Source organism: Vanellus vanellus, assembly GCF_965231255.1.
Source record: "Vanellus vanellus genome assembly, chromosome: 19".
NCBI classification, from domain to species: Eukaryota; Metazoa; Chordata; class Aves; order Charadriiformes; family Charadriidae; genus Vanellus; species Vanellus vanellus.
This window is the reverse complement of record NC_138924.1, coordinates 12328405-12346379: the sequence shown is the minus strand read 5'-3', so window position 1 is coordinate 12346379 and position 17975 is coordinate 12328405. Positions and strand designations below refer to the sequence as shown.

At 44.9% G+C, this 17975-nt stretch overlaps 1 protein-coding gene across 1 annotated transcript in view; it reads right to left on the bottom strand.

Annotated features, from left to right (window-relative positions):
• The window catches only part of SGSM2 (small G protein signaling modulator 2), a gene marked incomplete at its 5' end in the record, with an annotated part of 62523 nt that overhangs the window by 31354 nt on the left and 13194 nt on the right, over window positions 1-17975 (bottom strand). Inside the window, one exon of the mRNA XM_082493051.1 lies at window positions 1250-1412. Coding sequence (XP_082349177.1) covers window positions 1250-1412 — 163 coding nt within the window. The remainder of the gene's footprint in view (window positions 1-1249; window positions 1413-17975) is intronic.

Genomic DNA, 17975 nt, shown 5'->3' with positions numbered 1-17975 from the left:
TAGGCCACGACAAAACCTCTACGAGGAAATATACACGCAGTGACGATCCCAAGTCAGGAAATACACATGACACCACTGACATCAGAGGAATTCAAATGTGTTTAATTGCATCCTGAACAGGGGCTTTCTGAAGCCACAGCCTCAGGAGCAATTAGACTGCTATGGCCCTTCTGTCTCATTTTATATATTCAGCGAAGCGAGTCCATCCCCTGCAGTTATTTCCCAATAGAGTCCCTTTGCTGTGCACATTTTCTACAGCACTTAAAATCTGTGGTCGTTAATAGCTAAAAAACACACAAAATTTCTCCAAGAGAAACCACAGAATTTAAGTTCATTTGCTCGTTTCTGCTGGAGGACACAGCCAAAGGTCTCTGGTGGTTAGAGTAGGGTTCATGTGGGCTCTTAACCGAGGAGGAAGGCTGGAGAATTTTCAGCAGAAAGCATCCTTCTTCCCAACATTTAAAAAACTAAAATTAATAAAATCCCAGTCTATATCAGTAGGCACACAATTTTAAAATATATCAAAAATAGATATGTACCTGTTAAAAACTACATAATAAAGTCTGATAATTAGAAGTCTAATAAAAATAAATGCCAGAAAATTACAGAGGAATGCAAGTGCTAATTTAAAGAACTGTCAATAATGGAAGACTTCAATGCAACACATTGAAATCAAGCTCTCTTGACAAAGCCCTCAAGCAGCAAGGTGATAAGGTGGTGCTCACTGCTGACCGCCTCTTCTTGAGTTCATCCTTCTTCCTATCATTCTTTGTATCCCTTAACTCAACTATTTCTACCATAATACCCACAAATCTTGTGACTGGTTTGGCATGAAGCATGCCAAAACAGCTTCTCCAGTAAGTCTGTTCTTCAGTTCCTTTTGCCACCCACATCCCTGCCCACCAACAGTCCAGACTGGTCCACCATACCCTGCCTGCGAGCACTCTACAATCACCAGTTGTTATTCGCTTTTGTTGCTCCGTGTGGGCTGCATGCACTGATCCGCTATACTGAGAAGCAAAATGAAACACCGAAGACCCAATTCCCAACCTCTGTCCCTTTGCTAGCTGTCAGCTTGATCAAACAAAAACATTCGCCTTACAGTTAGAGACACTAAAGAGACAAAGCTTTAACAAATGTGGCCAAGACAGACCCCTTTGCATTTCCCAAGCAGTCTCTGGACTGGAGGGTATCCCCATGCTGCACACACACCGTATGAATTTTGGTGATAAAGAGACCTCAGCCTCACCTGCTTTCCACCTGCTGCTGCAGCTCCTGCACTTTCTTGCATATGTCTCCTGCTACTGCATACGTCTTGCCAACTTTGGTGAAGAGCGCGGCCACCTTGTCAGTCCGCAGGAAGCCGGCAGCCCTGCGCTTCAGCATGTGCAGGAGACACGCTTCCACAACGCCTGCAAGGAAGGGAAGGAGATAAAGTTATGGGTGCTGCTGTCCTTCGGCACCGGCTAACGCCTGCCGGTCAGATGTGGAGGCAAGGGAACAGAGTGGGGGGGAAGAGACAGACAGACAGATAGACTGTCTAGATCTCAAAATCAGACGATGCAAGCATGTGTCTAATCCACAACAATAAGCACCTTGTAAGCTACAGATAACATCAGTGCATAACTGAACCACCCCAACTGAACAACCCCAACTCTCTCAGCCCGTCTTCACAGGAGAGGTGCTCCAGCTCTCATAGGCATGAAAATAACAAAAAAGTCTACCAACCCCCTCCCCCTCAACTGCCTTATGTATTCCACTCTCCTTTAGCAAGGGGAAGACTATGGAAAAAGCATGAGACACACGCAAACATTACTATGGCATTGGTTAACGCTGTTGGGAAGGAACTCAGATGCAATTTTATTATGTGTTTCACTGTTTAAAATGGCATGTTCAAGACAGAACCCACAAACTGCTCCTGCAAATCTCTCATTATGTGGTGACTAACACAAAACTCAGAGAAACGAGGGGGCTGGGTGAGGAGAGAGACGTACAAGAATCAAAGCCAGAGCTACGCTTTCTTCACAACGCACAGAACCCACAAGCATCGGAGCCCCGCTCGGTCACAGCTGAGTTGAGCTGGCTTTTTTTGGTTTGGGCTTTTTTTTTTTTTATGTGTGTGTGTGTTTTGTTTTAATATTCCTGAACTCTGAAACAAGTCTCATTGAGGGAAGTGGACTTTTGAACTGGCTGGGTGGAAAAGAGAAGCTGGGTTGTCCGACTGTATTAACAGGAGGGAACGCGTATCCACCACAGCACAGTGGCTGTCTGGAAAGCGGAACAATGACGATGCCTTCCACTCACCGAGAATATGGGAAAGACTTTTTCTTTCTGGTGAAAACAGGGAAGATAAGAGACTACTAACATCAGCCCTCTCTTCCTTCACATTACGAACAAATGGATTAACAACAGTGAACTTAAACATCGCCACCAGACGTTGCGGTTCACTCCCCGCTGATGAGTGGTCCACCGCCTGCAGCCGCTCCAGGCTCTGCGTGTTCACTCCGTTCTCAGTTACGCTGGGTTTGTCACCTCAAACTCAATTACAAACAGCTAGGCCTGTAACGAGCTTCCACCACCACTTGGATAGACTCTGATTTGAAATGCTTAACACACTTTAATCGAGTTAAGTTGAGGGCATCCATGTTCTAGCCTAGAAAACTCTCCAAGCGCCAGGGGCAAGCTCCTAGAGGAACGACTTGTTCAAGTCTTTGCATCAGTTACAAAGATCTCCAGGGTAAGATGCTCATGCACCTTCACGGGGTAGGACGTACAGCCTGGAGAAACAGCAGCTGTTGGCTACCGGATCTTTTAAGGAACCAACTGCAAGTGAGGCATCACTTGGTTAGGAGGTAGAGAACAACGTGACAGACATCAGGAAAAGACAGCATCACCTGTGGCCAGTACGAAGTTACCCTGCAATCACAGGTACTGAAGATGAACCAGTTGTGAGGACACTTGCTGGACTAAAATCAGCAGAGCTACTGGAAAACAAGGAACAATTATGCTTGGGAAGATAAACCCCTCCCAAAACACTGGAGGGATACAAGACAATAAAGCCATAAAAGCTGGTAAGCCAGGCTCACCTTCCAACAGAGCCCACCAGCTGGCTTTGGACAGAAAGATTAAAAGGTCTATGAACTGAGAAGAAAATGTAATACTATCACAGCCTGAGAGGGAAGAGAGATGCAGCCAGACCCACAACTACAACAGATCCACCCGTGAGGTTCATTTTGCAAACCTTACTGTAACATGCTCTGGTGGTCACCAGTAAAAGACCGCATTGCACGATTTCAGCCTCGCAAGACTGTGCATCAGAAATCTAACCAGCTGTCATTTGAACTGCTGCAGGAAAAAGAAACAAGAGAAATACAAATAAAAAACAAAATAAAAGCCAATCAGCTTTTAAATTGAGACTGCAGATGACTCATCCAGTCAGCACTGTCCATAAAAAGGTATGAAGGAGAACAGACCAATTCATTCATAGGGAGGGGAAAAAACCCAACTGCATCTGCAAGGTGTGCGCTCTTTAAACCCACACAAGCACGCAGCCCTGACAGAGGGGTCCGAGTTCAGCATCTGAGCGATGCTCTCCTGTGTTCGATGACAGCAGGCAGTCCTGTGGTAAACTGCAGTTAGAATTGCCACACTAAATTTTCGTTACGAGTAACAAATGGTACTCCATCTGCTCTGATACACATTGCATCTCTCCCAAGATTCAGCAGCTAATTTTGAAAGAAGGCGGTATTTTGTTGCATTTTAAGCCCCATACTGTCAAGTGCTGAGCATTTCTTGAACGCTCCCTCTCCTTACTATACTTAACGGCCTCCAAACCCCATAATACCTGAAAACCTGCGCCTGAAAAAGACCTATCCTCACTGTCCCGTCCCCGAAAGCCAGCCTTAGTCCCAGGCAAGTGTGAATGGCGTGCAGAAACACCTCCTGCGTTCAGCTAGCCCAGACGCTACGGCAGTCGAGGGACCATAGCACGTGTCTGTACTGAACAGCGTTGGCAAAAACATCCCCTTCAGCACTGCTATCCTATTTCTTTGCTGTGCAAGACTGAAGAATGACCTGCTGAATGAACAAAAACATTAAGAGAAGTATTTATGAGGTATTAATAACTTCACATTTTGTGTCTTATCACACTGGAAAAAAGAAAACTCTAATTGGCTTCCTGCTATCACTCACTACACAAATTAACCCAATGCATGTCCAGAAAGCACAGCCATTTGCTCTTAGAGTGCAGAAAACAGCACCAGAAAAACAAACTGGAAATGCGCTGCGGGATAACCATGCCACTACTTTGCTTTCAACTGTGAAGGAAGATATGTTTATAAGCTAAGTAACATTGGATAAAATCTGACAGAAGGCAAAATTTCCATGGAAAGTCCTAATTTCCCTATAAGACAGCCGGTGGAATTAAATACCGATGGCCTGGGGATTTGGGATTGTTAATTTTTAACAATTTTTATCAAGATATAACTAATCTGAGTTAGCAAAACCAAGTGTTCTAATTGTACACCCTGAATTCATTCTCTGTAAAAGAGAAGTAAACATTCTCTCTTCTCCTCCTTCCTAATCCTAAATTTATTTAGACTGCAAATTCTTCAGAATAAATTTGATATATTCCCTTATTGCAAAACCTCTATGAGAACCACCACAACTGAAACTCCAATTTCCCCTTAAAATGAAACAAGAAGCATGTACTTTCATAACGGTCTCTCCTGAAGCTGCCTAATCTGAAACACATCACGTAAATGCTGCTGGCAAGCATGCCAAAAGCACAGGATCGTGATGCACTGTGCTGCGACCGGCTTCTTCCAACATTCGAACAACAGGGACAATTCCAATGAACACAGGAAAACCCTACACACACACAGCCAGCCTCCAATAAATGAGTAACTCAGGAGACTGGCAAGCCCTGTGGAAAGCAGTACAGCTGGTATAAATGAAATAGCGTGTCTCATGTACTTGCTGATAATGAAGGACTCGGTTTTTTCTTTTGTTGCTGTTCTTTTTCTTTTCTTTTTTTTTTTTTTTAAATAAATAAGAGCATTTGAGCATTCACAGCATTCAACTGATGTTTTCAGCATAAACACTCATGCTATGCAAATCCACACCCTCTTCTGTTTCCAGGGCAAATGGACAAAGTTGCTGTTGTGTTAGAAAGTGGAAAAAAGACATACTGGCCCTTCCGTGTTATTTCCATGTTGCTGTAATGCAAACAAAGGTTCACCGAGTGGTACGACAAAGTATTCATACACTTCTACACCCACTATGTCTCTGAAAAAAATAGTGTGATTCACCTTTGTTTGTGATCCCTCATTTAATTGCTTATTACCTTCCAGTTTTACTTTAAACAGGACCGACAAACTGCTGTTCGGATGGATAAATAAAGTATCCTAAATTTTAAAAAACTGGTTATTACTTTCTGTATCAGACTAAGGTCTCATTGCATCAAGCACTGTATGAACACATACTGAGAGACAGTCAAACACACACAGGTAAGACTGATAAAAAGTGTAAGAAAATACGTGCAAGTTTCTCCCACTTTTTGCAGTGAGAGAACAGTGTTCTTGAATATTTAAAAGACTTATCATCAGGAACTGAAGATCAAGGCACTTATCAGCATTTTATCTGTAAGTAGATCTATCTGGAAGCAGAGAGGAAAGGTTATTCAGCCTCGTCCCCTTGTGAGATGGGCCCTAAGTCAGCGTGTTTCTCCTCTCCATCATATCCCCAAGAAGAGAACACCAATAACCCTCCCACAATCGGGGCTTTGCCGCGGCTGGCCCTGGCGATACCGCAATAACTGCCCAAGCATTTCCTACTGCTCTTTGCCAAGAGGGTCCTGCCCGGGCTGAACCCAGAGAAGTCCTAGCCCGGGAGAAGCAAAAACCAGACTCACTGAGATCTTGTAGGGCAACAACGGAACAGTGCCAATGGCCTCAGCTCCTGCAGACTCCTCTTACGATATGAGTCTGAATCACAGAATCATAGAATTGCTGAGGTTGGAAGGGACCTTTAAGATCATGAAGTCCAACCATTAACCTCCCTGACAAAACCACTTCTAAACCATGTCCCCAAGTACCACATCTACCCTTTTTTTAAACACCTCCAGGGATGGTGAATCCACCCCCTCCCTGGGCAGCCTGTTCCAATGTTTAATAACCCTTTCAGTGAAAAAGTGTTTCCTAATATTCAAACTAAACCTCCCCTGACATAACTTAAACCCATTTCCTCTCGTCCTATCACTTGTCGCCAAGGAGAAGAGCTCAGCCCCCACCTCTCTACAACCTCCTTTCAGGTAGTTGTAGAGGGTGATGAGGTCTCCCCTCAGCCTCCTCTTCTCCAGGCTAAACAACCCCAGATCCCTCAGTCGTTCCTCATAAGATTTGTCCTCCAGACCCCTCACCAGCTTTGTAGCCCTTCTCTGGACACGCTCCAACACCTCAATGTCCTTCTTGTAGTGAGGGGCCCAAAGCTGAACGCAGTACTCAATGCATCAAACAAGGCTACCGAGCAGCAGTCTGACACCGCATCATGCGCTGGTATACGTCCCAACCAAACCACTGCCTCAGAAGACAACCACCCCTTTGCCTTTTCACCCATGTTATGCACAAAAGCCTAACTAAGCGTGGCACTGTTCCCCGAAAGGAGGGCCAGCACACACGGGCACATCCCTGCCGACCCCTCTCAGCAATAGCTTGTGCCAGCAGCCACCCGCTGCAACCAAGGGACACCTGCAGCAGCAAAGGCGATGCCCGTGGGCTTACACAAGCGGGAGCCCAGTGCCCACGACACCTCTGCAAGCAAAGCTGTTTCTCCTCAAAGGAAGAGGGAGCATCTGCGCTTGTAGCACAGAAGCAGCAGTGGGGGCGAGCACTGTTTGGTTGCCCGTGGGGTTTTGCAAGGCCAGGTAGAGCGGCATGGGAAGAACAAAGAGTGATGACAGCATGGGGACGTTCTTCACATCACAGTCATAGATCCTGTCCAGCAACCATCACAACAACTCTTAACCCAGCTGCCGTTTTGCTCTGTCTTTCAATTAGAAATAAAGAAAATGAAAAAAGAAAAGCAGCTTTCCGGATGCCTGAAGCAATGCAGCAATAATTGGTTCCAAATCTTAAATGAAGCAACCTGCCTTTAAAAATAACTGCAAAGAAGTGCATTGCTGTTGCTTAGGAAACAGGCTCTCTTCCCACCTTCGCTGTTGTTTTTTTTTCTTTCTTTAAAACAATAAAATATTAATGAAACAAATTTAGTGAAAAGCACAGCAGGCACAGCTTTAATTATTAATAAATGTTGCAGCTGCCATGGAGGGCAATTTCCACAGTGACTGTCCCTAAAGCCCCAATATTTAATTATTCCATTGTGACATTTCTCATCACAAGGACCTGGCATAACATCAGTCCCCAACTGACTGTAATCCACGTGTAGTGGTTACCTGGGAGGGGAGAGAGGCTGGAATTAGCTGCTGGATTGCCTCAGAACATATGTTCCATGGGATGAGAGGTGGATGCACCATGTCCAATTCTACAGGTAAGGCACCCTCAGACCTGGGTTCAGGTCACAGTCCCAGCCTGTGCGACCTCCACGTCACTTTGTTCTCCTCCGCTTCACCCACAGGCTGAGGCTAACAGGGCTGTCTGTCTCCAAATTGTCTCTCCAGGCTCCTTCATACAAGGGAATTACTCAGCTGACCGACTTCACCTTCACATCTGACCTAACCTGAATTAGCTTTCAAACACTCAGTGGCTTTTATCCAGTTAAACTACGAAACGTTCGAGGAGGGCAGTACATCTTGCAGCACAGATGCCCTCCTATTCCAGCCCCGGGGACTGTACAGATGTCACCTCTGTAGCGTGGGAAGGCACCCCTCCAACACGGCCACACGGGAGCTTCACGGCAGGTTAGTTAAAGAGGTCAACTCCTGCAAAAGTCACTTACTGTGTGTCCAAAGGCAGACACCCATCTCATCGCACCTTCCCAGCATCACCCACAGCCACGTCCTCCTGCACGTGCACACACAGCCAAGCTCAGTCGGAAAGGAAACTTTAACACGTCCTGAAAAAACTTGCAGAAGAATCACCTCAAGCTGCAGAATCTTTCAAAAGACATGAGGACCTTGACAGTGGTGCTCTAATGGCTTTACAGAGAGAAAATACAAGGTATTTAAGGACGTCTCCTTAGCTCCACTTAAGTTTTCTCCTTTTGTTTCTCTCCTGTTTTAAACCAACCACAAATACTAGATTTCTGTTTTCTAAGCATTGGATTGAAACAGTAAAGACACACTCTTTACAGTGAAATAAAACTGCATTTACAAACTTTTCTTCCTGAAAAACCAATGTCTCTGCAGGAAAGTCTCTCCTTTTCTGTGCAGGAAGGTCTCCACAAAGCCATGGCTCTGCAGTTAGGCTGCTTACGCTTCCTGCATGCTAGTGATCCGCAAGGGAATTAGCATTGTTTCTTGGCCAGCTCTTGGATTTATATCAGTTCTCCGTGGCAGGCTCGTGGCATGCATCTTGTAGGCTTGTGGGAATAGGTGAAAACAAACTGGACTAACTCATTGACCCCGAATACAATGTAACCCCCTCATGTTGTTCCGCTGGACAATGTCAAAAACGACAAGAAATTTTAACCGAATACACGAAAGGGTACGCTGTGCACAAACACTGCCCTTCTCCCTTTGCATGGTGCACCAGCATACATTTGCAATCAGTTGAATCAATATAGATTATGTATTGCGACCCCACTCAGACACACAAAAAACCCAACCAGCATGCAACGGAGACAACATCAAGAATACACAGCAGAGCTGGGGACTGGGAAAAAATAATCTTGACAGAGAACTATTTTGGGGGAAGAGAGATGGAGAGTGAGGTAAATCAGGTTTTTGCAAACCCACTTTTCTTTACTGTTAAGAAACCAAAAATAGGTAATCCCTCTGGAGTTGCAAACTACAGAATGCAGAGCTTAGATTGCTGCCTAAAAAGATGGCACACAAAACATTTTAGGGGTTATAGTTAGAAGAAGCTTAGGGACAGGAAAATGAAGTAATTTACCTATTTTAAAGCAAATGAACCATTTTTCCCTTTTTGGAATCTGACATTCTAAAAAGACATAAAAAGAGGTGAAGATTTAGCTGTTTCTGGAGGAACTGATAACATCAGAAAGACACAGAATCATAGAATGGTTTGGGTTGGAAAGGACCTTGGAGATCACCCAGTCCCACCCCCTGCCCTGGGCAGGGACACCCCCCCCCCCCAGCCCAGGTTGCCCCCAGCCCCGTCCAACCCGGCCTTGAACACCTCCAGGGATGGGGCAGCCACAGCTCCTCGGGGCACCCTGCGCCAGGGTCTCACCGCCCGCACAGGAGAGAATTTCTTCCTCGTATCTTATCTAAATCTCCCCTCTTTCAGTTTCAACCATTCCCCTTCATCCCATTGCTCCCCTCCCTGATCAAGAGTCCCTCCCCAGCTCTCCTGGAGCCCCTTTAGGCACTGGAAGGGGCTCTGAGGTCTCCCCGGAGCCTTCTCTTCTCCAGGCTGAACCTCCCAGCCTGTCCTCCCAGCAGAGGGGCTCCAGCCCTCCCAGCATCTCCGGGGCCTCCTCCACCGGGTCCACATCTCTCCTGTGCTGAGGCCTCTGAGCTGGAGGCAATATTCATGGTGGGGTCTCCCCAGAGCACAGCAGAGGGGCACAATTCCCCCCTCACCCTGCTGGCCACGCTGCGGGGGATGCAGCCCGGGATGCCGGGGGCTTTCTGGGCTGCCAGCGCATGTTGTCGGCTCATGGTGAGCTTCTCATCCACCAACACTCCCAAGTCCTTCTCCTCAGGGCTGCTCTCAGCCCATTCTCCGCCCAGCCTGGAGCTGTGCGTGGGATTGCCCCCACCCAGATGTAGGACCCTGCACTTGGCCTTGTTGAACTTGATGAGGTTTGCACGGGCCCACCTCTCCAGCCTGTCCAGGTCCCCCTGGGTTTCATCCCTCCCCTCCAGCACATCAGTCACTCCACACAGCTGGTGTCATCCTCAGGTAGTTTTGTGTACAAATGGGTAGTTTGTACACACATACACTGCTTTTATTTGAACGCATGCGCACGGGTTAATAACTACTTTAAGCTTCCTGAGCACAGCACAATGTGATCCCGAGCCCACCTACTGTCACCACACTTAAAACAATAAATACATACAAAATCTGACTACAGAAAAACACAGATATTCATTACGTATAGATTGGAAGAGCAGCACTGCACTTGGAATAAATCAACACGGCTCAGGTAATTCCCCTGTATGGTTCAGCTGACAGCAGCCATCTAAAAATTCATTAACTGCAGCGAGTTTTGAGGAACATCCCCTGCAGTATCCACTGCTGAATTTAATTAAGTGCAGATATGTTATTGATTTACAGTCCAAATAATCACGGTCCCCAACAAGCTTTGGAAAATGTCACTTTTTTATGACTTCAAAAAGGCTACTTCTTGCAGGGTCAGGTGGACAAGTTGTTTTCTCTCTTTTTTGCCTTTATGAAAATCTTGACATGACTTAATGGAGTGTGAAATAAGAGAGCTCTAGGGATGGGGCTGGAAGAGTGGTAAGCAGAGAGAAGAAGGTCTGTGGAAGGATTATTTATGGGGTTTATTTAGCAGATGAGATTTTCCTTAGACAGGAAGAAATACTGCAGCTAAATACCTTGTTTTCATGGAAACTGTGCACAGGGAATTGAATTCATGAGGCTGAAGAAAATAAGAACAAGTGAAAAGAGGGGTATGATAAAGAAGCAATCAGATGCTCACGATCTCCAGCTGCTGTTGCTTTACCTAGCTAATCACGGATCTGCCCAGTTTGAAACCAATTTTATCACCAAGTTATAGCATGCCATGTTGTTGAGAAATGCATACTGAGTAGATGAGATAGGCAGCAGTACCTCCATACTAGCTAAGAATGACTGCAGAGGAGATTTCCAAATTTGCTCCTTTGTCCAAAGGGCATTTCATAGAAGAGGGAGAAACTGAACATCAAGCATGTGTTTAAATCTCAATCCCCATCTGACATTCTGTCTTCAAATGCCAAGGACCGTAGGCTCTCCAGATAGAGCTGCACTGCAAATAAGGGACTTGATGTGAAAAAGCCAAGCACGCTCACGGGACACTAGGCAAGGACAATAAGGAGAGAGCTGTGCTACAGCCAAGCTCTCACTCCCCCCTGCCTCACCTGATCTTCAGTACACCATTCATCAAACCCAAGCACGCCGCAGCCACCGCAACTGAGACGGAAGGATCCCCTCGCCTACCGGAACAAAAAGCACTAAATAAAAAAAGTGGTTCACCTTGAATCTTCCTCAGACCTCTGGTGCTGTGATTTAAATATCATAGCATGGGGTACGAATGATATAAAGATATCTGCGATCAATTCTTAATTTTCAGGGTTGCAATCATTTTCAGGGGTAAGCACATAAACCTCCACAATGAAAGAGTTCATATGTCACCGAGACAGTGGAATTACCCTTAGTACAAAAAACCAAACAAATTGCTTCCTAGAATAGAAGAGTAGGAGGCAAGAGTATAAGAAATAAAGTCCAATTAAATACATTCTTTATAATTGCAACCTCAAACTAATGCCTCAGTAGTTAAGTACAACTCATGCCTTATAACTGGGCATCCCTTAATAGCTACATGCATCAAAGGTATCTGTGCTGATGCATTTCTTCCACTGCTGATGTATGACTTCAGTACTTTCTTTTAGCATATACCCATTTTTCATTTCATCACAAGACTGTGGACACCTGAAGCTTGCAGCTTCACTGCAAGTCTGGTATATTTATTACACATTCTTATTCACAGCAGCCCTACCATGGCTGCACTAGAACAACATCAGCACTGCTAAGAGATGGGCACCTTAGGGAGTTAAAAGGTCCTGTATTTCTGCTGTGGCTCTTATTCTGACCGGGCAGCTGAGAAGTCAAGATGCCCAATGTCAGACCAACTGGGAGGGAAAACTGTTTTCATATTTAATTTCATTTTCATTTCAAGCTGCAAAACGAACACCTTTAAAGCATCTGTTACTTTTATTCATGTTTGTTAAACACTTATGTAGCAAATCACTTGGAACCCATGCAAAGGAAAATACCAAAGCGATGGGTGCTAGAAGAACACCAAGTATTTTTATTTTACAACAGCACAAAGAGACGTTACCTGTGATCAGGACTGCACAGAGCTGGGTCCTGTGCAACTGTTTGGGGGAGACAGCCTCTGCCTTGAAGAGTCGATCCGTAAAAGTGCACCTGATGACTACCAGAAAAAAAAAACCTTCCATTTTACTCTTAGAGGGTTCACATGAAAGGATATTCACTGTTACAGAAATGTTGAAATAACGCTATAGAAGAATGATTTAATTTGAAAACTCTACTTATAGTTAATTGGATGGTTTGAATTCATATATGGAGGAAGCACCTTTTCCCCCTGGAAGCAATGTAAAACCAGCAGCTACTGGGAACTGAACACCCAAGGCTGTGGGGTTTAATGGTTAAGCTAACCTGGGCTCAAGCTACTTGTGTTTTGCTCTGCCACACAGGCAGGACACAGACATCATATTTTCAATAAATCCCTGGGGGGAAAAAAAGAAATCTAAATAGACAATCCTCAGTTCTAAAGATAGCTCTGGCTGGGAAACATCAGGGCTGGAAGTTGGTGACTGCTCCTCTTTAAAATCTTGATCATTAAGCTCCAAGGATCTCAATAACCTTCAGAAAATGGAAGTGTTTCCATTAAACACTATTAAGGGTAAACAAAATTACTGAGGTTTCTCTAAATAATTGAATGTGATCCAATTTGATGGCCCAGGACTAAAGTAAGATGTTTAGCAGAGTGCTCTAAAACCCATGAGAGATTATACTTCATTTCTCAAACTAAAAACATGTGCCGTTCAAAAACTGTTTGATTTCACATCAGAGCCAATATTCACTTTTTTTTTTCCTTTCTCCTCTATAGCACACCACTCATTACTTTTAAAGCAGTCATCTTTGGAGCACAATAAAAACCTTTTAAATTTGTGTGAAAAAATATTTGCCTCCCCCAGTTATGATCATCCGGTACTCTCTTTGGGCTAATGTGTTTATGAAGTGAGGTAGAATCTCTGTAAACTATTTTACAAGCATTATACATCACTGAAAATGTTCCACTTATTTTCCAAATTGGAGTAGTAATACAGGGAGCTTCGTATTTTGTTTATGAGACCTGCATTACCATAGCAGATTAGCTACATTTTTTAAAATATCAATGCCAAGGGTAGAAAGCCAGAAGAACTAAAATATTAAATTGTCTGTTGGACAATGGTTATTTACATCCATTTGACAATGATTATTTACATCCATTTCTGTGAGCTAAGGAAAAAAGAGAGGAAACTGAATCCTTATTTTTTTGTCAAACCTAGCAGCATTGTGCTATTTAGAAGCCTCAAGGGAATCATTTTAAAACCCCAAAAGCATAAGGCATCTCTTCCTAATGGGGCTCATTTTCAGAGGAACTGGAAGGCTGTAATTCCAACTGAAATTGATGGGAACACTCAGGACACTCCAAAAATCAGGTCCAGACTAGCTTCAAGTCAACCTTCTGGTCCTTTCATCTGTTAACACTTTGTTGCTATAATTTAAATAGGAGGCAGAGAAATGGCTTCTATCAGGAACTTATTTCTCACCTTAAAAACAAAGAAGAGTTTCCCACATTGTTGCCTTCCATGATTTTACTGCAGGTCTGTGGATATCTGATATTCTTCTGAAAGCTTTACCATCTTGAAGCATGCCACCGGATAAGAATCTCTGTGTAAGAAATGTATTTAAGAAATACATTTCTATTCTTTAGTTGATTTTATTTTCCTGTTGTGAACTTTAATCAAGTCTTATAATTTAGGGCCATAAAGGAAAAGATTTCTGACTCATGATTTTTCATTGCTTGGGGCTGGAAATGGTGACGTTTGGTGACTCTGATAATTGCTTGGATTTCAGGTCCTGAACGAGAAAACACAGAACACGAGCTCCAGCATCATGCAGTCATTGGTTCCTAATTAGATCTCCTCTTTCAAACACAATTAACTTTGTGCAAAATGGGATAACAAGTCATCATGAGACCAATGAAGAAAACAGTCCCACAACTAACCACATTTTTGTGGTTAACCCTTGTGTATGTTAGCAGCTTAGATTCCCAACCAGCACTACCGGGCACTCCTGCAACTCAGACACGCTATCCGTCCCCGAAATACCCCAGACATCTGGTCTCAAGGAGTCACCAGCCATATTCATGTTCAAAGGTTTCCTGGTTTTCCACTGCCAGCTTTGACAGAGACATATCCATGATTTCAGTTGACGCTATTTGATTGTATTCCTACAAACATTTACAGACCCTGAAACTTAAGATCTCAACTGATCTCAGACTGAGCACGTGGCTGCAGAAAATCCAGCCACACAATTGCTTTCCTACTGCCCACCACCTCCAAAATGAATCGAGTACTCATCTGCTGTGGGAAGCTGTGCCGACACCTAATTAAAGCTGGGGAGTAACCATTAAATTGTTTGATAGAAAGCCCAATCTTAATAAGTGTTTTGCAGATTAACTGCAATCATGTTACATGCTGAACTGATTCTAAAATGTTAACAGGACCCAAGAACCATTCTGTTTCTCAGAATTTGCCAGTCCTTTCACTGTGAACAGATATTGACTGATACAGAGCTATTCCAACTAACATTTCCCTCTACTTACTTTCCAAGAAGGAAGCACCTTACCCTGATGATTATCCAAGCCTAGGTGCCCCGGGGCTACGTGAAAGGAATCTGCAATGGATGGATACGGGGCCTCCAGATTAGGTCTCCTCTGGAGTGCAGAATTAAAGCCTAAAGCACAGCCGCTTCAAAAGCACTTGTGCCTGCCAGTTTTCCTCCACTTTGCTTCCCAGAACAATAAATGCCTGTGCAGTCCGGATGTACGCAGACACTTTAGGAGCTTGAAAGCGAGATCACACATGAGAGACACCCCAACAAGGCAAATGGGGCATAAACAGTTCAACGATACTTATTGCACCAGGTCAGCAACTCTTTGAATGAGATTTAAAACCCTCACACTCTTTTAAAAAGTCTCTGAGATAAAAATGACAGGACTTTGGTCTCACCTCCTCACCCCACCCCACCCCCCACCTCCAGACCAATACCACTGGCATCAAGTCCACAGAGTAGGCGAGTACCCTGATGGGGAACACTGGCAGACTGCATGTAATATGCACACAGGTTAAAACAGACAAAAAAGGGTGTCCACATTGCTCTGCCTGAAGAGGAGTACAAATACCAGCTACGGAGTACTGCACAGAAGCAGCCGTTTTCACCCTGCCTGGAGTCCAGCTCTGACGTCTCACAACCTGTCCCGAGCCAAGGCCATATTCTAGTCTCGACGCACCGAGGGAAATGCGGGGAAGCTGAAGGAGCTGCTTCACAGCTTAGAGGAGTGTACGAGAGAAACCGTACTGAGAAGCAGCAGGATGATAATACTTACCTGCCACCTGGCCCGTCATGCCTACAGGCCTGGAAGCCATCCCCAAAGGACAGGACGCACCCTGCGGAGGCGGCCAGGTGCTCACCCAGCACCGCACAGCCGCCGCGCGGACCTCCTCACCCATCCGCCCCCTCACTCACCCGCCTCTACTCCACAGCCCAGCGACTACCAAAGGTAGTCTGAGAAGCCTGGAGTGGTACTTGGGCAAGTCAGCACTCGGTTCGTGTCTGCTCACTTTGGGACAGTGGATGTCAGCTCAAAGGGCTTAGGCCGTCGCTTCAAGGACTGCTTACTAACGTGAATTCATGATAGCACAAGCTCCCTCCAGTGCAGTGATCACATCCTTCTTTTGTTTGAGGAACAACCTGCACACATGACTAAACACTGTCACAGATAACATATAAACACCTTCATTTAATATTCTGACCCAGCTCTGCAGCCAAACCACATGACCTTTCCCAATGCATTACTGCACAGATCATGATATGGATTTTATTTTTCTTTTTTTAGATCTGTGATATTTAAACACAGCATTACCCAGAAAAAAAAAACCCACAGTAATTTTCATCAGTTAATAAGAGAAGAAAAGCAATATGCATAATGGAAATGGAAAGAACAAAACCTGAGGTTAATGCAGCTCGACCAAGGGGACAGGCTCGTCTCCTAGGCTGAGCGAGCCACGCTCCACCATCTCCTCTCACAGGAGGAGATGCCCCTCGTCTCTGCACGTTGGGTCTGGAATGGACCAGCACGTGAAATTGCAGGTTCTGCAGTGAGTTTTCTCGAGAAACCTATCCAGACAGAGCTGCAAGTTAACATTCCGAAATAGCAAACTAACTGCTTGGGTTTTAGAGGAGAAAAATGTGTCTGGTCTGTAAGTCTGGATTAGATAAAACACAGCTTTAGAACAGATTCAGAAGGCAAAGATAATTAAATGAATCTTAGGTAAGGAAAAAGAAAGATTTCCAAATGCCTCTGAAGTGAAGGACTGTAACCTACACTGGTGTTAAAGTCAAATTATATTAATAACTGGAATTGGGAAGAAGCAGCACATGTCAAGTATCTGAAATATACTAAAAAAAGATACCTGAAGTATCGAGAAAACAAAAAAAAGATAGGAGTTTTCCTGATTTCTTTGATGGACGAGCTTCAGTGCCTTACAGAATGTGAGTTCAGTTTCTTCGCTTTCTAGTTTACAAGTGGTTAGGTCACACTCGCATCAACACCTCAGCATCAACAGAATGCGGGGCGCAATTCAGAGGGGTGCTTGGATCTACACGTCTTCCCTTCCCTGCCAGCAAAAAATGCAGTAGTAAGATAAAACCAGAGAAAGACGACTGAAACATCAAATCCAAACGTATGGCCTACTCCCGGCTGACTTGAGCTCACGTTCAGCGGCTCGAGCAGACCCGCGCTGCCGCTGGCGGCACCCAGTTAACAAGCTGAGGGTCCCCAGAGCTCAGGAACAGGCGGTGCAGCTGCGGGGCTCCAGACCAAGTAAAAGCCTCTCGCCGCAGCGCGCCGAACAGGGCGTCCTTTCTGCAACTCCTCCTCCATTACCAACCAGGCAAAAGAGAAGACATTAGGCTGCCACAATACTATATATATATATAAATACTGTACACATAATGCCCATAACGCTCTAAGGAGGAACACCCCAAGAGATGCGGGGCCTCGTTCTGCAGCCATCCAGCGGTAGCACACCGATGGTTTTGGCTCTGAAGTTCACTGGATGTGGGCCATGTGCAGCTACGAGGAATGTCACAGCTGCAGCTATCACCTTTCCTCCGGTGTGAGGGGCTCCAGAGAAAAGTCACCACCAGTCACTGAATTGGGGGGAGAAAAACCCACCCATTTCCCAGCACAGCTCCTGTGCAAACCCCGACGGGTTCCCAGGGAGGTCCGGAGGCACAATTCCCACGACAGTGATGGAAACCCCCAGCTCTCTCCTCTCCGTTCACAGCCCGAGGAACACGTGCGACACAAACCTGCACTCCTCAATGAAGGTTTAAAGGGAGCCTCAAGCACAACGTTAAATACCGTTCTACAGCTCAGAATCAGAACTGGCCTTTTCATTTCAACCACAAAGGGATTCTGTATGTTTTAATTAATGAGTTTAATTACTGGTAGCAGATTTATTACTCAGGCCAAAAAAACACCTTTTTGTGCAGTTCATCTCTTCCCTAATTCGAATAAAAATCTAATTGGAAAGCCAAGTTCTGCATGTTTGACAATGCCCAAGTTACCATTTTTAGTCATGTTTACTGCTAACCTTCCCACAAAATGCAGTAACTACAACCACTCTGATGAGCAGGCACGCTGGATTTACATCTGAACAACATAGATTTTGATTCTGGCACATCCCAGCTCTCAGGAATCCACCTGAAGTCTATAGCAATTATTTTACAGCATGAGAATTCAGGAGTATTTCA